The 24,448-nt window shown below is 60.5% G+C and overlaps 1 protein-coding gene across 1 annotated transcript; it reads left to right on the top strand.

Annotated features, from left to right (window-relative positions):
* Positions 1 to 810: 810 nt before the first annotated feature.
* Positions 811 to 19,553, top strand: IRF8 (interferon regulatory factor 8). The gene is made up of 9 exons (XM_037515761.2): positions 811 to 855; positions 3,461 to 3,635; positions 7,966 to 8,149; positions 9,739 to 9,827; positions 11,044 to 11,149; positions 12,105 to 12,152; positions 15,272 to 15,658; positions 16,312 to 16,427; positions 17,021 to 19,553. The coding sequence occupies exons 2-9, from the start codon at positions 3,462 to 3,464 to the stop codon at positions 17,192 to 17,194; spliced, it is 1,278 nt and encodes a 425-aa protein (XP_037371658.1). The 5' UTR covers positions 811 to 855; position 3,461; the 3' UTR covers positions 17,195 to 19,553.
* Positions 19,554 to 24,448: the final 4,895 nt, after the last annotated feature.

The following is a 24,448-nucleotide window of genomic DNA, read 5'->3' as shown; positions in this document are numbered from 1 at the left end:
CTCGGGAGCTCTGGTCTCGGGGAGCTCTGGTCTCGGGAGCTCTGGTCTCGGGAGCTCTGGTCTCGCGGGCCGCGATCGCGGGCTCCCTGGGCTGGCGCTGCCGTCCGCCCCGCTGCATGGGCCGCAGGTGCTGGCCCGCGGGGCGCTGGGGTGAGGGACGCGTCCTTTCTGAGCCGCGTCTAGTGGACTCTTCGCCGTTGTCTGGACACTATTCGGGTCTGTCGGGACGGGGAGGCCGCCCACGCGGCGCAGGAGCTTTGGTGGGGGCGGTGCGCCCAGCGGTCAGCGGGGGGGGGGGGGGACCAGCACCCGCTGCGGCATGAAGGGGGTCCCGCCGCCCCAGCCTGGATCCCTGCGGTCTGACCCCCCCACCCCCCTTGGCGCGGGCCCTGACCGCGGTCACGCGGCGCCGCCTCGGGACGGCCGGCGAGCGCCGATGCCCGCCGCGTGCCCCGGCCCGCGCGAGGGCCTGCGGGGGGGCCCTGCCGGCGCCCCGCTGCGCGGCACAGCCCCCCCGCCCCGCCGGCCGCACCCCGCCGGCCGGGCTCGGGGAAGTCCTGCGGGCGGCCCCCGCCCACGCCGCCGGGCCCGCGCGCGGGCAGGGCCGGGCCGCGGCCGGGAGCCGCGGGGCGCGGGAAGGTCCGCGGCGCGCGCCGGTTTCTCGGAACCCCCCGGCTTAGGAGAAGCGGCCGGCGCCGCGCCCCCGGGGCGGGGACCCCGCCCATTGGCCGGCGCGGCCGTCGCTCCGCGCGGGGCCCGCCCCCGCCCTTAAAGGCGCGCGCCGGCGGCGGCCCGGCACCTGCGCGGAGGAGCGTGGGGCGCGGGCGGCGCGGACGGCGGCGCAGGTGGGCGCAGGTGGGCGCAGGTGGGCGCGGGCGGCGCGGGCCGGGAGGCAGGCAGGCAGGGAGACGGGCCCCGGCCGCCCCTGGCATTGGCCGGCGTTTGGAGAAAAATGCCCCTTTTCCCTTGAACTCTGCTGTGCGCGGAACACTTGGGCGCGGCGCGCGCGGAGGCGCGGGGGACCCGGGACGCGCCCGGGGGCGCCGGCGCCGTGGGGGACCCCTCGGGACGGGGAGCCGCTCGGGCCGCCGCGGGGCGCAGCGGGCGCGGGCCGGGCCGGGCCGGGTCGAACCCTCCGCAGACGGGACGGAGACGGAACTTTCCAGAACGGCAGGTGCGCCCGCGCCCCCCTCCGCGCCGCCCGGGTCCGCGGGCGGCCGCTGCTCTCCGCGGGCGGCACCTGCGGGCGGGCCCGGCGGGGAGGCGCGCCCGAGGGAGCGGGGAGCGGCCCCCGGCTCCGGCTCCGGCTCCGGCCCCGGGGCTGGCCGTCCACGGGGACCCCGACCCCGACCCGCCGCTGGGAAGAGGAAGTCGCGGCATGTGACTGGGCTGGTGCCGCGTTCCCGGCCGGCGCTCCCGGCACTCGCTCATTGGGGCGCAATAAATCATTTCTCGGGGCCGCCGGGGCGGGGCGGGAGGGGCGCGGGCGACGCCCCAGACCCCCGGGCCCTCCCGTGCGGAGCCCCCGCGCCCCCGGCGGCCCCCAGGGCCAGTGGAGGAGACCCTGGGCCGCCTGGGCCTGGGGAGCCCCGGGGCCTCGGGTTCTCCTCTTGAGCAAAGAGGGGGCAGAGTTCGGTGATGTCTGCAGGGCTCCCCGGCTTTCTGCTCTGTGCGCGGCTCCCCGGACTCCTCTCTCCGGCCCCTGCTGCTTCTCCTTGCGCCCTTCCCTTCGCAGCTCTGGGCTCCGGCTCCCGTGAGAAAGTCTGACCCGCTTTCTGGAAAGCGCCCGCACAGGTGAAGGTTGCTTTCCTTTCAGGAGGCCCGCGGAGCGCGGACTCTGGCCTCTGGCCTTGTTCTGAGGGGCGAGCCGAGCGCTGGGGCGCAGGGACAGCTCCTGGACCGGACTGTGGCGGACCCGTGTCCCCCCACCCAGCTCCTCCTGCTTTTCCTCCGGGGAAGCTCTGGGGGTCTGCACCCAGGGGTGCTGCTGCTGGCAGTTCGTTTCTCTCCCCGGTGTCCTTCCAAATCTGTGCCTTCGTCACTTGAACCCAAGGAGCAGCTTTAGAACGCGGGGAGCGCATCGGAGAGACCGGCTTCCCCAGGTTAGCGGAGAGGAGCCTTTGCTGGCACTGCCAGCTTCCAAGTCGCAGTCCCGTCCCTAGTCACGCCCTGCACCACCCTCGCGGCATGAGAACGCGTGGCTGGGGTTTTTGGGTGGAAGAGTTATAGTTGCTGCTCGGGGCCCTCACCCCCTCCTCCTGGGCCTGGCCCTTCTCCCTGACCCGCAGCCACCTGCCGGCTGACACACAGCTTTGCTTTGTGGACCGGCGGGCTCCGGATGCACCCCTATACTTAGGGACGCTGTGTCTCGGCACTGCTGATTCTTTCCAACTTTTTTTGCCTGACGAGGTCACATTTTGATCAGAAGGATGGACGTGCCAGTTTTTTTTCTTTTGGGTGGGCAGCTGTCCAGCTGCCAAGGGGATTTCCATCCTGTTCTTGTAAATGCTGGCCGTCTGTCAGTGTGGCGGTGTTCCCTCCATCTGTGCTGCCGGGAGGCTCCCTGCTCCCACAGAGATGTCCTGCCAAGGGGTGTCTTTGCGTGCCCTGGGCTGAGCAGTCCTGAGATGCTGGTGTTTCTGAAAGAGTCTGCCCAGCCAGCCTTGCTGCATCTGCAACCCAGTTGATTCCCTGGCTCTCGTCTGTTCTCTCCAGCGGGTGACAAGGGTCCCCGGGAAGGAGGTGGGATAACAGCAGCAGTGTCTGTTCCCTGGGGAGGCTGTGAGGCCTGGGACTGTCTCAGATATGCGTCCTCATAGTGCTGCTGCCGCTGAGCAGTCATTATCCCGGCTTTCCTGCAGGTGGCTGCCCCCCTCCAAGGTTAAGGGGTGGCCATGCCACCCGGCCCAGAGATGGTGGGACTGGAAGGGCACCCAGCTCTGTCTCATACCTAAACTCCCGCTCTTGTCACTGACCTAGCTGTGGAAGAACCTTCTAGAAGGGGTAGCTATGAGGGTTTTCTCTGTCTCAGAGAGCACAGATGTCACATCCACTCGTGAACACTGGTAACAGCAGGATCAGGTGATGCACCACCTGAGAGTGGTGACCACCGTTGAGGGCACTGGGAACGTGGAGGTGACGTCCCCGTCTCATGCTGCAGGTGGCACGAAGATGCTGTCAGGTGTGGCTGTGTTTGCCTGGAATGCAACATCAGGCAAAAGCTGAAAGAGGATGGCCAGCACCTAGGGGGCCTACATCTGCCCGCCAGCCGCTAAAGTTTTGCAGGAGGCCAGCGTGGTCTTCTCTGGGCAGGGGCCAGGCTCCTGGGCCTGGGGCTCCTGGGCTGGCCGCTTTGTTGCTTGGGCCTCCCGACCACTGTCATCAGCTCCTGGCTGTGCTGGGCATGCGGCTGTGACGAGAGGGGTGGGCTGTGACACCGCGTCCGGCTTTCTCTTCCCAGGATGTGTGACCGCAACGGCGGGCGGCGGCTCCGGCAGTGGCTGATCGAGCAGATCGACAGCGGCATGTACCCGGGGCTGATCTGGGAGAATGATGAAAAGAGCATGTTCCGGATCCCGTGGAAACACGCTGGCAAGCAGGACTACAACCAGGAGGTGGATGCCTCCATCTTCAAGGTACAGAACCCGCCTCCCCAAGTCCGCGCAGCCGCTCCCTTCCGCGGGGCCGGTGGAGGGGCGAGGGGTGGCCTCACTGCCCCCGTTGGTGAGGGGCAAACACTGGTGCCGAGCGCCCTTCCACAGTCGTTACCAGGTGGCCTCGTATCAGTCATGTGACTCCACCACGTTGGAGGTCGCTCCTCCGACGACCTTTCCCCCGGGCACGCTCTCCACCCACGCCCCGTTGCTGTGGAAAGACAGCTTCGCGAGGGCCTCGGAGAGACCTCTCCCCCGGCCACTGTCCAAGTCCCACTTAGAATTCCGGGAGAGATTTGCGTCTTCCTGCTGGCCAGGCGGGTCTACTCTGACAAGAAGGCCGCCACCTGTTCTCGCTCCTGGGGCCGGCTGGTGGGGTGTCTAAAACTAGTGCTCCCTCCCTTGAGGGTCCCGAGCACCCAGGCGTGGAGGGCTTGCGGTTCTGTTCCCCTTCTGCACCCTGGTAGCCGGGCCCGCTGAGCTTGCTCTGTGCCTGGCCAGGCTCTCGGGTTCTGCTTGGTTTCCTGTCGCATCGCCCTGGGGGCAGGTGCCTTTCTCGACCTGGTGCCAGAGTGGCCCCGGGGGAAGAAGTGGCTGGTCCCAGCTCCCAGTTCCTGGATGATGAAGCTGGCATTCGAGCCTGGGCAGCCCACCCCTGAGTCCTTGCTCCCTCCCAACCCCAAGCAGGCAGAGCCCGCCTGGGCAGCAACCGATGCTCGATGCTCAGCCAGGGCTGCCCGTGTTCCGACACCAAGGGACACAATGACAGCCCATTAAATCCCAGTCCCCGAACAGAACAGAATGTAAATCGGCCATTCTTGACTTAAGTGGCTCTTTAGCCCCTCAGGGTCTGTCTGAAGTCTGCGAGGCCTCACACCCTTGCATATTCTCCTAAGCCTGGAGTCTGGGTCTCTAGTCTCTTGGAGACTGATGCCGGTTGCAGGCTGTCTCCAGGAGAAGTGGGCGCATGCAGGCCTTGCTCACTCCCCTCCCTGAGAGGACCCGCGTGCCCACCACGATGCTGGGGCTGGGCCACCTGTCTCCTTCTCGGAGTTTTGTGGGCTCTGCTCTCATTCACTTGCAGGGTTTTGCCTCTGGCATCAGGGTCAGTTTCTTGGGAAAACTTGGCTAAGTTTAAACTGTGCCCAGTTAGTTGGGAGTGTAGGTTCTAGATGCTGACAGCCCAGATTTCCTCAGCCCTGGCTGGTGGGACACAGACAGCTCTTGTGGGCGTCCCTCTGAGCACTGCAGGGTGCATTGCAGCATCCCTGGCTACCCCTGGCTACTCCCCGAGTCCTACCTGCGACCTCCAAAAACGTCTCTGACGTTGCCAAATGCCCCCTCCCTGGGGGGTATACCCCCCTGCTCATTCCTGTGGAGGCCCCTCTAGGAGCTGCCCATGACCAGGACAGAGGTTTAAATGGTGGTGTGGGGTGCAGGGAGAGCCCAGGGGCTGGACAGGCCCTGTAGGACCCGCCTGTGGCGCTCCCTTCACCCTCCCCCTGCTTCCACCTCTGCTCTAGGGAGAATGAAATCAAGCCCCAGATTTATGTGTCTTATGCAACGTTCCTCCCAGCATTTCAACAGCCTGGAGAAGAACGTGCAAGATTTCCAGGGCTTTCTTTCCGTTGATTACGCAGTCGACAGTGTGGCAATCTGAAATGAGTCTACAATCTCAGCAGGAATGGGGGCAGGAGGGGCACATGGTGTCCGCTTGGAGCTGGGGCCATGAGGTCTGTGGGGGAGACACCCCCCGCCCCCTGCCAGTGAGATCCTGAGGGAAGAGCCTGGTGGGCTTGCCTGCCTGCGCCTCGCGCCTCCGTCCTCTGGGGCACACCTGGTGCTGACCCGCTGCCGCCGCTGCTGGAGGCCATCAGCAGTCTGGCCCCGGCCGGCCCCGTTTTGTTTCAAACAATCAAAGACCTTTCACACGTCTGTGAGTGAAGAAAATGGTGCTCGCCTGCCTTGGGCGCGGGTGGTCAGACGGTGCTGCCGCCGGTGGCCTTCGTCGCGGCCTCGCCCTGGGCCTGGCAGCAGTCCGCGCTCGGTGCGTCCGGGGCATTTCGGGTCCTGAGAGCAGCTCGTGGTCATTCTTACAGAGTGTCCCCCTCCTCCAGGAGTGCAGGGGGATCCGGTGACTGAGGGCTGGTGCCCAGCGGCTGCCCAGCCCTGGGGGGAGTGCATGTTCACTTAGTGGCTCCGGTGTTTAAAATTCAGCAGCCCCCTAGGAAACAAAATAATAGTGTTGGATTCTTGAGACTCGAGCAGAGGCAGCCCTGTCCAGAGGCCGTGCGGCTGGCGGCTGGAGCCCGGTGGCCGGGAGGCTTGGGCCCGATGGAGCCCACTTGGGGAGAGTGTCTTACCATGTTGACGAGAGCTGGCTACCCCCAGAGGAGATGCAGCCTGGGGCACCTCCTCAGCCTGGGCCTGGCTTGGGTGTGGGGGTGTCCTGGCTTTCTCCTGCAGGTAAGTGGGGGTGAACCGGTGACCCTGGCAGCGCTGGGGCCAGTGTGCTCCGGGCCGTGCTCTTGCGGCACACATGTGACATGGGCCAGCCGGGCTCTCTGGTGGCAGGAGCTGTCAGTTTTCCCTGCTGGGGACACTTGGCAATGTTTGCAGACACTTTTGGTTAACACAATGGGCGGTGGTTCTGGCATCTAGGGGGTAGAGGCCAGGGATACTTCTTGGTGTCCAGCCATGCGTCGGACAGCCCCCACCACAAAGAATGATCCCACCCCAAACCTCAGTCGTGCCGAGGCGGAGACTCCAATTAAAGTAAGAAAACACAGAAATTACTGTCCAGCGTGCACGTGGGTAGTGCTTACCTTTCTTTGAAAAGAAAAAAAAAAATCAATCCAAGGCCTGTGGTGCTGCGAATGAATAATGAGAGTGAAAGAAAGAAAGGACTGAAGATTATTTGCTTCAAGAAATAGCTCTAACGGGGGCTTTGCAGCTCTGTCAGGAAAGGAAACAGTCATTCCTCATTAATGGGAACGTTCTTCCAATTTCTTCATCTCAGGCGGAGGTGCAGAACCCGAATGCAGGGTGCCCCAGGGGAGAGGGCACCCAGGGGAGAGGGCACCCAGGGGAGAGGGCACGGGCACTGATGTGACTGGCCCAGCCTCCACGCCTGTGGGAGGGGACAGCAGGCATCCTCCGGAGGGAGTTGTGGCTCAGCCTCCTGGCCACCTCCGGCAGTGTGCTGGGATGCAGACTCCCAGGCCTACCCACACCTGCTGCGCGAGCATCTTAATGGGCAGCACCCAGGAGCGGTCGTCACTAGGTCCCCAGGGGCTGGCGCTAGTGTTGGCTTGACCTGGTGAGGCTCCGCTGGCTTGGCATCAGGACAGTGGCCGCTAATCCCAGGTGCAGGACTTGGGAAGGTTACTTGAGAGCTGCATTTTCCTGAAGGGGGCTGAGAGTTCCCTCCAGACCTTGTGTTATTTTAGGCTGGAAGATGTATCTGCTTTTGCCTAAACCGGGAGGTTATTTTCACCCCATGGGAGTTACCTCCTAATGGGTGTGTCTGCATTTTGAAATCTCAAAACTGTGCCATTTACACATTTGATTAAAAAAAAAATACTGCCTCATTCTACATTTCGACTCTATTTCCAGCTTTGAATTTCTGGTCCTAATTCAAATGGTAGGGTTTGGTCAGAAAACAGAGCTGTGAAAAACAGCGGAGAGGAAAAATATTTCCTTGCGTTTGAACAGTGCCCAGGGCTGGTGGAGTGTGTGTGTGTGTGGAGGGGGGGGGGTGGTGGGTGGGAGGAAGGGGCAGCTGGAATAAATACCCAAATGCAAAACAAAATGTCTATAAAAATCGCAGGGCAGTGGATGACCACACGGAGGGTTTTTTCAAGTGTTCCCTTTTCATGGCAAATTTTAGCCAATTTGAAAAAGCAAAAAATTGTTGTTTGTTTTGAACATTCTAGTGAAACCATGTGCGACTTCCTCTCTGTGATACTTGACCTCAGGCTTTTCCTGACCCTCCGGTCCAGTGGAGGATTTGCCAAGAGACATACCGACACGTGTGTTTACATGTGCATTGGCGGGGTGGGGGGGCCTGGATTCGAATCCCGGCTCAGCTGGGCCGTCTCGCAGGAGCCACTTCCCAGCTTGGGGGCTTTTGCCATCTGTCGGGGGAAGTGGTCTGCTTCAAGTGCCGAGCTCTGAAGTTCCCTGGGTGGGAGCCGATGGCCAGAGAAGCTGCAGGAGAGCAAGGGTGTTCTGGGTCCTGGCCGTGGCAGCGTGGCCTCACTGTGGAGGGGCAGCCGCTGCGAGTGTAATGTGCTTCTCTTCCTTCCTCCAGGCCTGGGCAGTCTTTAAAGGGAAGTTTAAGGAAGGAGACAAAGCTGAACCAGCCACTTGGAAGACGAGGCTACGCTGTGCCTTGAACAAGAGCCCAGATTTTGAGGAAGTGACAGACCGGTCCCAGCTGGACATTTCCGAGCCATACAAAGTTTACCGCATCGTCCCCGAGGAAGAGCAAAAATGTAACTATCCTTTGGGCTCACTGCCCGGCAGAGGCTGCCCGGCTCATAGCCCCGCTGCAGAGTAGGGTCTGGGCGGAGAGTGACCGCCCACAGGGCCTGGGGCGAGTGGTTCCAGCTAAACAAAGCGTTCGCCTTTGTATAAGATACGTGGAGAGCTTTTTCCGCTGACCTCACCCTCCATCTGCTGACCAAGTGGCAGCTTCCAGTTGCTCGAGCCCAGGCGCCAGTGGGGGGAGGTGGGCGGGAGGGGTGGCAGCGGGCTGGGCTCGCTCCTCCTCCAGCCAGGGACACGTGTGGGGCTGCCCTGGGGCTCAGTGACAGGGGTGGGTAGGAGCAAGGACCCCTGACAGCATGGAGGAGGAATTCCCTTTGTTTTCTAGAAACTTCCCTTCAGCGGGGGGGGGTGGGTGGGGGGGTAACGAGGTGGATAAAGAAAGGATAGCTTTCAGGGATTGAGTCAGGCTCCCGGACGAAGTTACAGAGGCCGGCAGCGTTGGCTCTGTGGCTGGAGGTCAGGTGTCCGGAGCCTGATCCGTGCTGGGACATGGTAGTTCCCGAAGTCTCTGAGGCTGGAAAGTCCCAGTAAGGCGTCTATGGGGAGGCCGAAGCGGGGACAGCAGAACCCTGTCTCTGGGCAGATGTGGTCGGGTGGCCTCAGATCTTCTGCAAAGTGGCTTGCTGGGCAGCCCAGCCAGCCGAAGCGGAACTGGCAGGTGACCCTGACTTGTTTATAGCACGGAAGCAGCCAGCATCACCTGCAAAGGAGCTATTTAAGGAGCAGCAGGTTCTCGGGGTGGCTGGGGTGGGGGAGCCTGTATTTGCATAATGTTTAAATGGACTTGCGGTCCTCTGTACTTCAGTGGTTCGCAAGCTATGTTGGGGGGTGCCCTGCCTTGCCTCCCCACACCCTCCACTTCCCCCATCCCCGGCTATGTGGATTCTTAACTCTATCAAAATGGAATCACAACTCAGTCAGGATGAAAGTGTGGGAGGATTGCATAGATCATTGACCAGTGAACCCCAATAGTCACCTTCCTGGGTTGTAGCACCTCCCACAGTCAAGGGCGAATACTGGCCAGGAAAAGGTGAGGGTGGTGTGCCTCATCCAGAGTGCTGTCTGTGCTCGCACACGTGCTTTTGGGCCGTTCCGGGCAGGCCTGGCTGGATGGCTAGGGGTGTGCGTGGCCTGTGTGTGCACAGATGTGTGTGTGTGTATTTGGGAAGGCCAAAAAAAGATTTCCTGTCAATTGACTTAGAAAAAAAAAGACCCTAACCTGCAGACACCCTGTGCCAGGAAGTCTGAGTGTCTTCACACGCCCCCGCTGCTGGGCTGAGCCTCTGTAGGACGCTGGGCACAGAGCACACCCCCCCACAGATGGAGAGACCCATCTGCCCTCTTTGCCCCGAGTGGGCAACCACAGGCAGCTTCTCTCCGACCCTGCCGATCTGATGACTGCAGAAGCCTGGGAAGAACAAGCCGGCCTCCTCAGCAGCGGGGACGCTGGCTGACTTCCTTCCCTCGGCTCAGCAGGCTGATGGCAGTGGCGGAGCTCCAGTGCCACTGGTCATGTGTGTCTGCTTCTCTGCAGACAAGCTCGGCGTGACGACTCCCGGCTGTGTGAACGAGGTCACGGAGATGGAGTGTGGGCGCTCTGAAATCGATGAGCTGATCAAGGAGGTGAGGGGGCGCGTCGGGGCCCTGCAGGTCCTCTGGCGCCCTGCCGGGGCCTCAGGCGAGGGCCTCCACCTGGCAGAGGGGCAGGGATAGGGTTCACCAGCTCAGCCTCCCCACGGGTCCCCACATGCACCCCCAGGACTTGGCTGCCAGCTCCAGGTCATGGGACTTCCTCGGTGTCTAAACTTTTCATATTTTAAACAGCTTCAATCACAGTTGTTTAAAAGAGCGTCGTGATTCCCCAGCCTTCTTAGGCTGTGAGCAGTGTTAGCTTGCCCAGCCTCTTGGCTGTGTGCAACGTGGGCGCCACCCTGGCTGCAGGGGCTGGCAGGCGACGGTCTCCTCCTTGCAGCTTTTGGCCCTCAGTGGCCAGAAAGCAGAACTAGAGCCCTTGGCATCGCGCGTGGGCTTGTGGCTGACAGGCCTGACGTAGAGGCTCGGTGGGCTCGCCGTGGGAGAACGTGGTGGTTTTGGAATACGACCTTACCTCCCAGGGTGCCCTTTTCTTCCATGCTCAGCCCCTCAGCTTAAATCCATCAGTTCTTGATGGATTTAACACGCTGGCTGCTGTCTGGCTACCATAATCCTACCCAGCCCTCGGAGAAGGTGGTGGTGGGGCTGGAGAAATTCTTAATGACCCGTGCGTGGGGACAGCAGAATCCCGGCGAATGGCTTGGCTGTTGGAGAATGCAGACAGACAAAGGCACTTTCCTGCTGTTGGGCTTCTGGGCAACCTCTGGCAGTGGACCGAGGGAACTCTGGGCTCTGTGTCTCCCTGACAAGGTCAGGTTTTACATCCCAGGCCTTTCTGCTGACTCAGCCGAGAGAGTGAGAAAACGGGCTGGCGCCTGCTCCTGGGAAGGCGGCCTCCAGGGTGCTTCCTGCTAGGACTCTCCTGCCTCTTTCAGGGAATGGGTCAGAGACTGAAAACCTGGACGTAGCACATCGAGGGAGACTGCTGCAGTGGGCAGTGGCTTCAGAGTCCCCGAGCGCGCCTACCCCGCCCGGCAGCTGAAGGGTCTGCCGCTGGGTTTTGTAACAGGCACTTCCAATGACCAGGCCAGGAAACTTGTCAGGGATCCGGGGGAGGGTCACGTGCCGTGATCAATAAGCCTGGTGGGGTTACTGGCTGGAGCTTTCCAGATGCAGACTATCCTTTGGTCTCCTGAGAGGTGACAGTGTGCCTTTAGTTGAGTGTAACCCTTTCGTCTTGGCCCAGCCCTCCGTGGACGACTACATGGGGATTGTGAAGAGGAGCCCGTCCCCCCCGGAGGCCTGCCGGAACCCGCTCCTCCAGGACTGGTGGACACAGCAGCCCAGCGCAGGTGAGGTGGGCAGCTGGGGGCGTGGTGCTGCCAGAACCCCTCTTGTGCTGAAGGTAGCAGCTGAGCCAGAGAGGTGCCACTGGCTCCCACCCCGAGAGCTGCACCCCCCGTGCCCTGAGCCCTGCTCACATTGCCCCGCTAGGAGGGTCACTGCCTGCCTCTGGGGAGGTCGGGGGAGCCGTGGTGGTGAGCAGGAGGCTGCTTGGCCCCACTTGCCAGACCCTGGGCTCCACATCAGTGACCCGGCCAGTCTCTCTGGACACCGAGGCTGGCCCTGGCACCTGTGGGGAGGGAGCACAGGCCAGAGGCAGGTCCTGGTCTGGCTCCCATGTTGGGAAGTGCAGCTCTAAGTGCAGACTTAGCTGCTTTCCTGTAAAATGACGCCTGCCCCCGGGGGTCACCCTTTTATTCACCTCTTTATTCGCATCTGCTGACTTCTCCTTACTGCTTGAAGTCACCTTCCATGAGCAGCAACCTTGGCTTCCTCCCTTGACCTTTTCACCCCCTGTGTCTGTGGGACACCAGGAGGTGACCCCAGCTCAGGTGCCCTCAGGTGGCCACAGCATGGGCCCTGGGCGAGCCCTCAGCCAAGTGAGCACAGCTTGGTGCTGCAGCAGCACCTTGGGCACGTAGCTCCCTTCCCAGGCAAGCCAGGCCAGCCCTGGATGAGCGGGGAGAACAGTCCAGCCCTGTTTCAGAAGTAGTCCCTGGTGGGAAGGAAACAGCCCCACAGGGCCACGCTGCCACGAGGCCGGCATCCCGCAGACAGAGGAGGCTGCTGTCCCTCCCACCGCGGCTGGGTTGAGGTCGGTTTATGGGTCTCTGAGCTGTGCTCTGAGGAGGCCACAGCGGCCCCTCCAGCATGCCATGCGAGCTTCTGCTCAGAGAGGGAGGGCGGCGTCACCTCCTGCGCATCAGCTGCTGCCTCTGACCTGCTTTTGTCTTGCTCCGGCAGGCTTGCCGCTGGTGGCGGGGTACGCGGCCTACGACCCGCACCATTCAGGTATGCACGGGCCCTCGGGTGGGCAGCGGGCATGGGCGTCTCTGAGGGCAAGGTGGGGAGGGCCGTGTGGACGAGCACAGCTTGGTGTTGGAAGTGAGGAACCCAGTTCCTCCGTCTCATCGTTTGGCTCGGGAGCCCGTTCTTGGCCAGAACCAACAGACAGACCCCGGGAGCACTCTGCAGGCCAGCCACATCCCAGGAAGAGCGTGGCCAGGCCCGCCCAGGGCCCAGCTCTGCCCTCTCGTGCTGGGAGCCTCAGGCTCCTCGGGGCAAAGTGGGACCAGTGACAGCCGTCATGGGAGTGTCGTGCAGACTCAGCGCGGTGTTACGTGGCGGGGCGGGGGCATGGACATCACCAGCACTGGTCTCCTTGACCCTCTCCCAAGCCCTGTGGGTGGTGGTGAGGCTGTGGGCTGGCGGCGGGGGCGACAGTACGGTGGTGGCAGGACTGCGTGCGCCCCGGGTGCAGGGTCCAGGCTGAGGGCCTTGGGGCCCGTCTCGTCTCCCTGGAGCAGCGTGGGGTGGGGGGCAGCTGTCATATAGCTGTGTTCCGGCCTGAGCGTGGCCCAAGCTTCCTGTCCCTGCTGCCCGTGTTGGGCCGAGGTGGCCCGTCTGCTGGGCGTGTCTGATTCCTGTTGGACGTGGCTGGTCTCTGCCAGTGGCCCCTGGAACTTACCTTTAGACCCTCGATGACATCTCCAGAGAGAAGGAAACCAGGAGCTGCCGTGGCCCGTGGAAACGCCTGCCTGACTCACTAGGGTGGGCCGCAGTATCAGGGCTGGGCCCAGGCCACCTGGTGCAGAGGGAAGCCGGGCTGCAGGAGAAGTGCCTGGAGACCGGGGGTGGGGTCGGGGTGGGGGGCAGCTCTCCCTCCAGCTGGGGAGTGACCGCCTTGGAGGTCTGCTTCGCCGATTGAGGAGACAGAGGCTTAGAGGTTAAATTGCTCCCACGTCACACAGCTAGTAAGCGCATGCTGGGTTCACACCCAGGCATCTAACTTCCAGCCTGCCCGAGGTCATCTGCCCTGGGCAGCAGCCGTACTCAGCAGGCCCAACTCCGGAGGCCCAGGGCCATGGGACTCGGCCTTTGACCTGCTTACCTCTGGGCCGTGGGGAGTCTGCTGACTGATGCTTTCTGGGGCCATGGGGCTGTGGCATCTGGGTGAGAGAGGACATGGCTGGGGGAGGAAGTTTGCCGGGTTAGCCCAGGGCTGTCTTAGCACACGGTGAACGAAGCTATTCATGGCCACAGCCTCCTGCAAAGAGAGTCCTAAGACATCTGGCAGGTGTGGGCTTCTTGTCGCTGTCAGTTCCCACACACAGTGTGCACACACCCCTCTCGTTAATGAGTTGCTCTCGGGGACCCTGTTCTTCCCCCTGGTCTCGGTCACGTGACCGTAACGGGGGCAGGGGAGCGGCGACGGGGAGGCGCAGGGGTTGTGGCAAAGTAGAGATGTGGCCCTCTGGCCTCAGGGCGCTGGGGCTCTGTGGCCTTGTAAGTCCAGCCAGGCTCCATCCTCCCGTTTTTCTAGAGAGACCTTCCCATGTGAAACTCTGGCGACGAACCCGAGTTAATGGCACTGCGCTGCGCGGGTGGATTCACAAATGCCACGGCGGCGTCAGCTGTGCCCTGGGCCGTGTCCGATGATTGGGGTGAAGGGCAGTGCTTGGGCTGACGGTGTGGCTCATGCTCAGGCACACGGGAGCAGGGCGGCCTGCCGGCGGGGGACAGCCACTTCCCACCTAGCCGTGTGCCGTCGAGTGCAGGTGCACTGCCTGCCTTTGCCGGGGTTTCCTTACCTGGTAGTCTCTGCCGCCAGGGGTGGTTGTGAGCATTAAATGTGCTACTAGGGCTGCAGGACGGGACGGGGTAGGCCAGGCCCTGCAAGTTACCACTCCAGGAGGCGTCTCCGTGCCACTCATCTTGTCCTGTTACCCCAGTTCACTTAGTATCTGCTCAGACAGGGCTCCCGTTCCGAGCCAACACCCCAGCTCCTGCAGTCCTCGCATCCACCCAGCAGGTGGCCGCTGTTTTTGCCACTTGCAGGTGGGGAAACTGAGGCCTGGAACCCTGAAGCTGCCTGCCGGGTTGTTCAGCTGGGATGACGTGTCAGGCGGCATCTTTTCTGGGCCACTCCCATGGTCAGACCAGCTACTCACTGGCCGGCCTCGAGGGCCTGCAGGGCAGGGTGGCCGTGGGCCCGTTGAACGGGGAGGACTGACCTGATGTGTTTCTCCTTCCTGGTCTCACTCTGCCCTGGAGTCAGTGGGCCACGGCCTAGCCCCTCCCAGCTCGACCCTGCTCTGAGCCAGAGCCTTCCTGTGGCCATGCAGCCACCCTGCCCGGCCCTTATAGGAGATAAGGCCTCGGCCAGGATGGGGTCAAGGGGCGACTGGAGCTCTTCCTTCATGTGGGACGAAGTCCAAGGTGCCGGGAGTGGGGGAGGTGGGACGTGTGGAGTCACAAGGTCGTGCAAATGTTAAGGGAGAGTGGGAGGGTGGAGAGCGGCCATGACAGCTGCGGGGTCAGATGTGGGCGCTGCTGCTCACCTCTACTGGGCGGCCCCATGGGCCTCGGTGTCCCCCAGTGTCGGGTCAGTGAGGCAGGCAGCGCACCTGCCACCCCGCACCTTCCCAGAGTGCTGTTAACTGCCGCGCAGAGCGGGCCTGTGGCCATCAGCGGGAGTCTTGCAGTCTGACCGATGCAGAGCCAGGGCCAGGGCCAGGGCTGGGGTGGGGGCTCAGTGAAGCTGAGGTCACGGCACCCCCACGGCTGCCCAATGGTCGTGCGGGTGGTGCCCAGCACAAGCCCCCTGGAGGGGCCCGGGGCGCCAGGCTTACTCCCATGGGATCTGCAAACTGCTGCGTCCGTCGGCGCCCTTCCCTGGAGGCGCGGAGACCCACAGTGGCCTTTCACGCTGGGAATCCTTGGTTCCTCAGTTGTTCGTGTATTTGCACACTTGATTTCCAGAAGGGGTGTGTGAAGTTCTCCAGAACACCTAAGGGGTCCAGGCACACAAAGCTAGGCACCCTCTCTCCTGGAGGAAAGGACTGTGGGCAGGAGGGGCTGGGGACATCCCCCCTCCCGCAGCTGCCAACCCACCGCTCTCTTTCCTGCAGCCTTCTCCCAGATGGTCATCACCTTCTACTATGGGGGCAAGCTGGTGGGCCAGACCACCACCACCTGCCCCGAGGGCTGCCGCCTGTCCCCCAGTCAGCCAGGCCTGCCCAGTGGCAAGCTGCTGGGGTCTGAGGGCCTGGAGCTGGTGCGCTTCCCGCCGGCTGACACCATCCCCAGCGAGCGGCAGAGGCAGGTGACGCGGAAGCTGTTCGGGCACCTGGAGCGTGGGGTGCTGCTGCACAGCAGCCGGCAGGGCGTGCTGATCAAGCGGCTGTGCCAGGGCCGCGTGTTCTGCAGCGGTAACGCCGTGGTGTGCAGGGACCGGCCTAACAAGCTGGAGCGGGACGAGGTGGCCAAGGTCTTCGACACCAACCAGTTCCTCCGAGGTAGCTGCCCATCGCCTGCTGCCCCTGCTTAGTGGCCACCCTCCTTCCTGCCTGAGCCCTCTAGGTGTGGCCTAGGGTGGGGGAGGTGTTGGGATCCTGCTGTGCCCTCCTTCCCTGATCCCGGGGACATCTCTTGTGTCGTGACCTCCCCGCTTATAAAATGAGGTGCCGAGCCCCTGCCTTTCTCTGTGACTGTTGGCTGTCAGGGGAATAAGGGCAGCTCTGTGGAGGATAGTGCCTGTGCCCGGGGTGGGGTGGCTGGAAATGCAGGCAGGCCACCCCAGGCAGGGCCCTGGGACTGTGCATGCACTTGGAGCTGTGCTCCCCTCGCACACCGCTCTTCAGAACCAGCCTTTGGACACTTGATCAGGACCCCACCCTGGTCGGTGCCCCCGAGAAGGGCAGGATGTTGAAAGTGGCCTCACCCCCTCCAGTGCTGTGCGTCTGCTCCCTTCTTGTGCCCCAGAGCTCCCGTTCCTCTCAGTAAAGGTAGTGGCCTGGAGCCCATGTCAGATCTCTCTAGCCACTGGCCTGACGGATTTGAGGAGGCTTCCTGGAGGAGGCCCCGAGAGGGCGGGTGGTGTCCTGTGTGCGCGCGCGTGTGAAGAGAGGGATGGTGAGACCCGAGTGGCAGCTGCTCCCATGTCTTCCAGAGCTCCAGCAGTTCTACAGCAGCCAGGGCCGGCTCCCTGACAGCAGGGTGGTGCTGTGCTTCGGGGAAGAGTTTCCAGACATGACTCCTTTGCGCTCCAAGCTCATCCTCGTGCAGGTAAGAGTGGGCAGCTTCAGCACCTGGAGCAGAGCTCCTGGTCCCCACCTCAGGACCTGTTTCATCCTTGGGCTGGAGAATGTGCAGCAAGGACTGCGGTGCTCCACCTGCGTGCAGAGGCAGGCCTGGGCCAGACCGTCACGGGGGTGGCGTGGGTGGGGGAGAAGTAGATTCTTGCCGCCTTTGAACCACTTCTCATGCTCCAGGGTCCCCATCGGCTTTGTGGTTTTTTCCCTTTTTTGTTTGACTTTTTTTTTTTTTTTTTAAGAAGAATGCCACCTATTCAGTTTCCTTAAGTTCTTAGTGACAGATTTAGGCTTTAAGGGCCCTTATTTCACTTTAGTCAAAGGAATGAAACTAATGGTGGAATCTGGACACTGGTGGGCCAGGCTGGGAGAACGTACCTGGCCGGGCGTCTTTGCAGGAACACTGCTCGCCCTCTCTTGCATCTGCCTCGTCCGGGTTTCTCTGCTGCGGGCTTGCGTGGCGGCTCTGAGTGCCGCTTTGGGTCGGGGGAGTCAGAGAACCTGGCTAGGCTCCAAGGAAGCCCCACCGCCCTCCTCTCCCCCCTGACCACGTGCACACCCTATTAGGTGGAGCAGCTGTACGTGCGGCAGCTGGTGGAAGAAGCTGGAAAGGGCTGCGGGGCCGGCGCCCTCCTGCAGTCCGAGGAGCTCCAGGCAGACCAGGTCTTCCGGGTGTTCCCCGACGTCTGCGCCTCACACCAGAGACCCTTCTTCAGAGAAAACCAACAGATCACAGTCTAAGAGCCTCAGGCACCCTCCCTGCCGGCGTCTCGCGTGCTTCATCACAGTCACTGTTGCAATGGCTTCCGGGCGCGGCCCCCTCCTGCCTGGGCCGGTGCCTTCCTCTGCTCTCGATGTCGGAAGGGCAGCTCCGAGCACCTGACTTCAGAAGCAAGGGGTACGCTTCTGCCGTGGACATGCAAATGCACACCAGCCCGTCTGACCGCTGGCAGGATCACCCCAGAGGAAAGGTCCATTTCGAGCATTTCCCCAAGTTACGGTCCATCCCTGTGTTGCTGTCAGCGCTCTGGGGTCATTGAGACTTCCAGAGACTCAGCGTTCAATGTTGCTAGCAAGCTGCTGCTTCCCGTACAGAGACGTGGGGTCTATTATCGAGTTGTGGGCCCAGAGCTGGTTTAGCTGTGGGCCTGTTAGCTGTGGGCCTGTCGATTGATGCAAAATGCCTTTCTATCTTGAAACATGTTAATGAGAGTTAAGACGACCTAAGAGCCCAGCTCCCTTGTGTCCGTGGAAGCAGAAGTCCTGCCTTGTTGGAAGGATGGGTGCCCAGCGCCGGGGAACAGCCCGTGGCCAGGCGAGCTGGCGCCATTTCGTGTCAGATGCTGAAAACATCCCCTCTGGCTTCGCTGCCGGGAAACTTAGAGGAAAATGGGACTGTTTTCATTTCAGTTATTAAATTGCCAGCGAGACCTCTCTTTTCTTTTTAATTTTGAATCTTATAGAAATATTTGTACTTTAATTATTCTATCGTAAACTGCTTGAAATCTCTTGATTTTTAAAGTGGGCAGGATATAAACCACAAGTGACAAGAAATAGCTGTGACTGTGCGGGCATTTGGGTGATTCTTGCGTCCAGCCAGCCCGTCCTGCCGCCGGGCGTGTTGAGTTGTGGGCGGGGGCGGCGGACTGGGGAGTGGGGTGAGTCATGCTGGCTTCTGTCGACCCCTGGGCCTGGGGTGGATGGTGGCAGGGAGAATGGTTCCCCTCAGACTCCTTGGGACTCCTCAGCTTTAGGGTGGCCCCACCCCACACCGCACTGCCTGGCCCAGCAGAGAGCGGGATTCCCTGGGGGGCGGTCCCTGGAGAAGCCCCATGATCATCCGGCAGGAACTTACCCCTTTACTAGCATGTCAGTGTGCGGCTCCTGCCACGAGGGGTTTACCCTAAATTGTGACACTGATCAAAGACAGCCGGTAGGAGACGAGGAGGGAGTTCACTTGTAAGGGCCGGGCAGACCCCCATCCCACAGGCCTCCCAGTGGGGCGCAGTCACCTCCAGACCATTTTACCATCACTTCCATGGTTGAAAAGCACTTGAACATTTTTTTTCTGAGAAAAACCTGTATTTGTTGTAATGGGGTGACTCTTATTCAAGTCTGTGCACCCTGGTGATGCCCAGAGACTCCCAGACTGGCAGCGTGTGTGTGTCCACTGCCTTGGGGGTCCCCCTCCCCGCCTGTGCTGGGCCTGTTGATTTGGCTGTGCCAGTCGGTGTAGACATCAGGTGGATTTGGGGTCTGGAGAAGGGCCTGCTGTATCCTGGGGAGGGGCGGGGGCGTCTTTTCTCTTTCTAACCCAGCCTGCTCACCACCACCCCTACTTGGAGTCTCACACGCAAGGACAGGCAGGGGCTTCGCCTGGCCACCATCACCCTGTGAGGAGGGAGCCAGGCTGGGGACTTGGGGGCTAAGCTTGCCCCAGCTCAGCCAACCTGGCATCTTAGAAACCCTGAGTGTCTGAACGAACACCAGAAATGCCTGCGGGGCCCACTCATTCTCCCTGTCGCTACTGCTGCTGCTGCTGCTGCTGCTGCGCGCTGATGTAGGCACAGCCCCGGGACTGCCTCACAAGGTGCCTCCCCAAGTGCTTGGACTCGCGGGGACTCGGGAAACTCCAGCCACAGCGGCCGTTTCCTTGGGCCCACGAAGCAGGCGGTACATTTAAAGGACACAAGACCTGTCTTCTGAAATTCTCGTCTCCTGCTCAAATGGCTCTAAGGCATACGTCTTTCATATGATCAATGAATATTTATTTTTGTATCCACTGGAAAGATATATCAATCTTTTTATTCTTTGTTAAAATAAATGCCTTTTTAAAGATTTATTTATTTATGCATATAAGAGCTGGGGTGCAGGCCAGAGGCACAGGGGGTAAGAAGATTCCCCAGAGACAGAGTGGGAAGCAAAACAGGTGGATCCACTGAAATCCGCTGCTGAGGGGAGCAGTGGGGAGACAGGAGAGGTCTGCTGCATCCTGTGGGTCAGCTCCCTGGCCGGGGATCGAACTCGTGCTGCAGTGGCTGCGCAGAGCTTCATAGTGCTGTGACTTAACCCCTTGCGCCACCGGAGAGGCCCCAAAATAAATGCCTTTTAAAAAGTTCACGTGTGCACTGTCTTTCTTTGAGTCCCAGTCAAATATTTCATCCTTTTCACCTGATGCTAGAACCTTTAAAAGGGGATTTCAAATGCAGCGATACTGCACTGTGGTTTGAAGCAATTTTTTTGCTGATTTTTCACGCACCCCCAGAACAAAAGCGGAAAGGTGTGGAGACATGTGGCTTCCAGGGCATTGCTTTTGCGAGAGCCCGGGGCCCCTTGAGCCGATTGGTGGAGGTTGGGGGTGCGTGTGGGAAAAGCTGGAGGCTGGTGTTGGTGGCACAGTTCTGGAAGCTGCTGGAAATGGTTCAGAGGAGGGACACGCAGGTCTGCTCGTCCACACGCGATGGGGGTGTGTGTGTGTGTCCTGGGTGACGTGTCATTTATAAGCGAGGCTGAGCTGATCAGCTGCAGGGGGGCCGACTCCCGCCCTTCCACCCATCCACACGACAGTGCCTACCCTCTCCCCAGGCTGGCAGGGCCTGCAGGCTTGGGAGGACTGGACTGTTCTTATTTTTGCTCCGCTTGGCAGACTGGGGGCTGCTAGCCCAGGGGCAGGGGCAGCTCAATCTGAACTTTCTCAGAAGGGGAGGCTGCCCGGCCGGCTGCTCCCAGGGAAAGCACAGCTGCCATCTTGCAGTCACTCATGCCCATCCCCAGCATGCAGCCAGGGATGGTGTGGATAAGCAAGCCCTTTGCTGTGCTGGGGGCTTGGGGCCAAATGTGCGGGTAAATAAAATCTGCTGCTCCCCAGAGTTCAGCACTCTTGTGCAGACTGTTGATAAATCCCTCCTGCGCTCAACTTTACACAGCCACCTCAAAGGGAGAGGGCCGACTGAGGAGGGGAATTCAGGGACAAACGCTTCCGTAATACCTCCAGCATCTAGAAAATCCGAGAAGAGAGGCGAGCCTGCATTTTCTTTCTGCTTCTTTCAGTCTGGACGATTCTCTCATCTCTTCTTGTATAACCAGCTGCCCTGAAACTTAGTGGGCCAGAAACCTCTTATTTGGCTTGTGGGTTTTGCAGGTTAGAACTTAGCACCACGGCGTTACTTTTCTCTGGTCCATGATGTCCAGGCTCTTGCTTGGGAACGGCTGGCGGTGAACGAATGTGGCAGTGGGGTGGGGGGAGTGGAATCTTCCACAGGTTTCTCATCCACAGGTGTGGCGCCTGGGCAGGGAGAGTGGGGAGGCCAGGCACAGGCAGGACTGTCATCTGGAACGTGGGCACTTGGCCCCGCCATGGAGCTCTGGCTTCCTTAAAACACAGCGGCCATGGGGCACCCAGTGGTCAGAAGGGCAGTGGGGTGACTGTGACCCAGCCCCCAGCGACATTGGGCAACACTGCCACCCTCTTAGTCCAAGAGTGTGGACTAAGGCGCCTGGACTCAGGAGGAGGGCCAGAGACCCCACCTCATGGTGACAGGGGTGTGAAGGAATTTACAGACACTTTTGAATGCTGCCACAGGGCCCCAGAAGCACCTTCTTTGTGACTCATGCTATTTATTTTTTCCTAATCCATCCTCTTCTTGGAAGGCCTGATTTCTTTCTGCCCATCCCCTGAACCCCAGGCAGGTGCATGTCCCTCTCCTGCATCTTGAGGGCGTGATGCTGGATGCTTATCTTCTCCAGAACACAGCCCTTCTCTTGAGACGACTGACCATCCTCCAGCTGATTCTTGTGTGAAAAGAAACCCCTCCCCGGTGGGCATGATGGGGCAGTATAGGGAGCTTCTCAGTTAGGGTAACTTTGGCTCCCAGGGGACAGCCTTGCTTGGGGTGTTCTGTTCCCTTCCATCCTTTTGCTCATTTGCTCTTTTGTCACCTCCAATTCCAAGGCTCTGCCAAAAATTTCATTGTGAGGACAAGAGATATAAGAAAATATCACGCCACTGGCTTTGGTTTGTGGGGCAAGGGATGTCCAGGTGGAGCCTCCAGCAGTGCCCCCCGGGCTGAGTGAGAGGGGGCAGGTGGTAAAGTCCTCATGCCTGTCTCCCTGTCTGCAGGAGGCTTGTAGGGTGAAGCAAGTTGACACATGACAGTGACTTAGAACAATGCTGGCAGACGACCCACAGCTCATTCTCAGGAGCAATCATTGCTGAGAAGCTGTGTGGGTCTGGCTTGGATACGACCCCCTGTTCATCCCCCAGAAACAAGGTGGTGGTCTCAGGAAGGGCTGTCGGGGAGAAGGGATGGAGGGCCCTGTGGGACCAGGCAGGGCACAGGATCCGGGGGTGAGGGAGGCTGGGTCTCCCTCCTTTGCCTGCTGCTGGAGGCAACTCCTGGGGCGGTCATTAGCAACGCCTCCCAGCCTGCCCCAGTGCAGGGCCAGTGTCTCTGGAGCCCAGAGCAGCCGCAGCCCCTCACGCAGGGTGGCTGCCAGAAGACGCTGGCGTGCACCGGGACAGGGAGCTGAAGGGGCGTGTGGGGTGCAGGCAGCAGAGCCCAATCCATAAAGGACTGTCATGGCTACTGTGAGGGGGAATGGGGGGCGAGGGGTGAAACTTCAGACACACAGAGACCCCCGTTCAGGGCCCAGCTCAGGCTCACCAGCCACACGTGTGTCCTTGAGGAAATCACTTTAACTTTGTCTCCTTCCCCATAAACAGGGGTGAGGACCCGCCGTGAGCACTGAAGCAAGGGCGTTTACGCGTATCACGTGAGAAAACGTCACGATCATGACATGTTATTAATTTTTATTTGTGATTATAATTATATTTACTGTAGATAATTGTCATTATTTAATAATTAGTAATCATTAATTACTTGATTGCCCTACATTATAATTATTTGACTTTATAAATATCTTTCGGTTGATATTGTATGATTCTAAAATACCCATGCTAACCCTGGCGTCGCTATACAAGCAGCTAAGTATTTGTAATGCACTTTCCTGTCTTGGGTGCCAGGGCAGGCCCACCAGCCTGGCGCCCACTGACTGCACCACCCACGGAGGTGCCTGGCTGTCGGGGCTTGGCTAGGCTTTGCTGGTCGGGTGACCGGTGAGTGCAGGTGGCTTCACTGGGCTCCGGTGGGGACGGCAGCAGGTGGTGAAGAGGCCGCTGTGGGACATGAGGATCTGCAGGCCCGCAGGATGGCAGAGCTCTGGGAAAAGGCACATCCAGTGCTGCCTCCCACATATCAGTCCCGCCTCACTCCCCACCCCGCCGCCCCAAAGGGCAAACCCGAGGGAAGGACGGGGCGCCTGAGAGGCGAGAGGTGCTGGAGCGGTCTGGCTGCAGGGTCGTCCTGAGCGCGTTTGGGGACTTCTCTCCACCATCCCATCTCGCAGAGATGACTGTCGCTGCTGGGGGCTCGGTTTGCGCTGGCGCCTCCCTCCTGGTGGACTGTGATGCCGGAGCTGAGTGAGCACAGTAGGACAAAGACCAGGGAGCCAGCAAAGGAGGGGCAGGTGCTGCCCTCCCCCGAGCACTGAGGGACATGAGAGTGGGTGGGTGGTGGGGCCTGGGGGAGGACGAGGCTTTTACAACTTCAGGGCTTTGCTGCGGGAAGATACCTCGTGGTTCTCAAAACGTGAAAATACAGGAGTTGATCTCTTTGGAATGACGTTTGTCATGGACCTGTGTTTTGCCAGGGGGGACATTTCTGAGGTGAGCCCAGAATAAGAATCACGCTCAGAAATCAGGCGCCTGGTCTTGGCAATCACCCTCGCCGTCATCTATTTAAGGGCCAGAGGGAGTTAGAAAGAATAAAGAATCTTAAAAATATAAAGATCACCCAGACAAACACAAGCGCTTTGAGGGGAAATCAGTGTCTTGAGCAGCCCCAGATGTCGTCTCCCCACGCATTTCCCTTCCTGCAGCATCTGCCAAGCCTCTCTTCTGCCTCTCTTCCTGCTCCCTCTGTCTGACACGAGGCATTGAGCAATCCAGGCCAGTTAGAAATCCTGAGCCCAGAAATAAAGTGACTGTTGCTTGGGTGTCTTTGCTGGTTTGCTGGAGCCCCGGCAGGACAGGAGGTAAGGCGTGCGGAAGCAGATGGCCTGCTCTACTGTACATTTCAGAATATTTCAACTGCAAGATTGGCGGGGCTGTTGTGTCACTGGGTCAGACAAGGTCACAGCACAGAGGCAGGGGCTTAGGGGTCCACAGCAGGCTGGAGGGGCGGCAAGGGTGGTGTTTGCAGAGAGGGGGAAGGGGAAACGGGCTGGGAAAAGCAGCTGGATTCTGACCCTGGTCCAGCGTGTGCTGATGCAAAGGGGGAATGTATGGGCTGAGAAGTCAGTGAGACCTGGGTTCAAATGTTGGCTGGGTTGCTGGTTAGCTGCGAGACCCCACTCGGGGGAGGTGACGCCCCTTCTCGGAATGTGGGTCTCCTTGGCTTTGGGATGCATCACCCCACTTCACATGGTGCTGGAGGATCAACTGTCCTCACGGGGCTGTTGTGAGGATTAAGCGAGGTCATTCCACGTCAAGAGCTTCCACAAGTGTCTGGCACACAGCGAGGCTAAAGGTCAGCTGCTGGACGATTCTAGGGACAGTGATGGTGGGAGAGCCAGTTCAGCACCGAGGTAGAGGTTTGGCATGGTGTCTCCCTGGGGGAAGGTGATATGGGCAACATCTTGGGAGACTGCTTATTGGGTGTGACCGAGGGAGCCCAGGGATCTCCAAAGTGGCCTCTCTACGGGGTGGCTGAACAGCACTGCATGGGCCTGAGCAGACATGCTTCCAAAATTGTCATGTAGGCTGCCTTCCGTCACTCCAATATCCACCCCCTTTGCTTCCCGGGAGGTGGCCCTATGGACCATACACAGGTCTCTGCCCTCAGCTTTCCAGATGGGCTCAGGCAATGGAGTCCTGGTAGGAAGTCAGTGGAGGGAGGAGATCGAGGTCCGGGGGTTTGCACCCCAGTTTTTTCCCTG

Source organism: Talpa occidentalis, unplaced genomic scaffold, assembly GCF_014898055.3.
Source record: "Talpa occidentalis isolate TD23 unplaced genomic scaffold, MPIMG_talOcc4v2.1 talOcc4.17, whole genome shotgun sequence".
NCBI lineage: Eukaryota > Metazoa > Chordata > Mammalia > Eulipotyphla > Talpidae > Talpa > Talpa occidentalis.
The sequence above is the reverse complement of the archived record's forward strand: the minus strand, read 5'-3'. Positions and strand labels throughout refer to the sequence as shown.

Excerpts from the sequence above, each read along its gene's own strand:
- IRF8 (XM_037515761.2), top strand. The coding sequence starts at position 3,462 with ATGTGTGACCGCAACGGCGGGCGGCGGCTCCGGCAGTGGCTGATCGAG. Across the intron at positions 8,150-9,738 it reads CCCCGAGGAAGAGCAAAAAT|ACAAGCTCGGCGTGACGACT; the intron begins GTAACTATCCTT and ends GCTTCTCTGCAG. Across the intron at positions 16,428-17,020 it reads CCAAGCTCATCCTCGTGCAG|GTGGAGCAGCTGTACGTGCG; the intron begins GTAAGAGTGGGC and ends ACACCCTATTAG.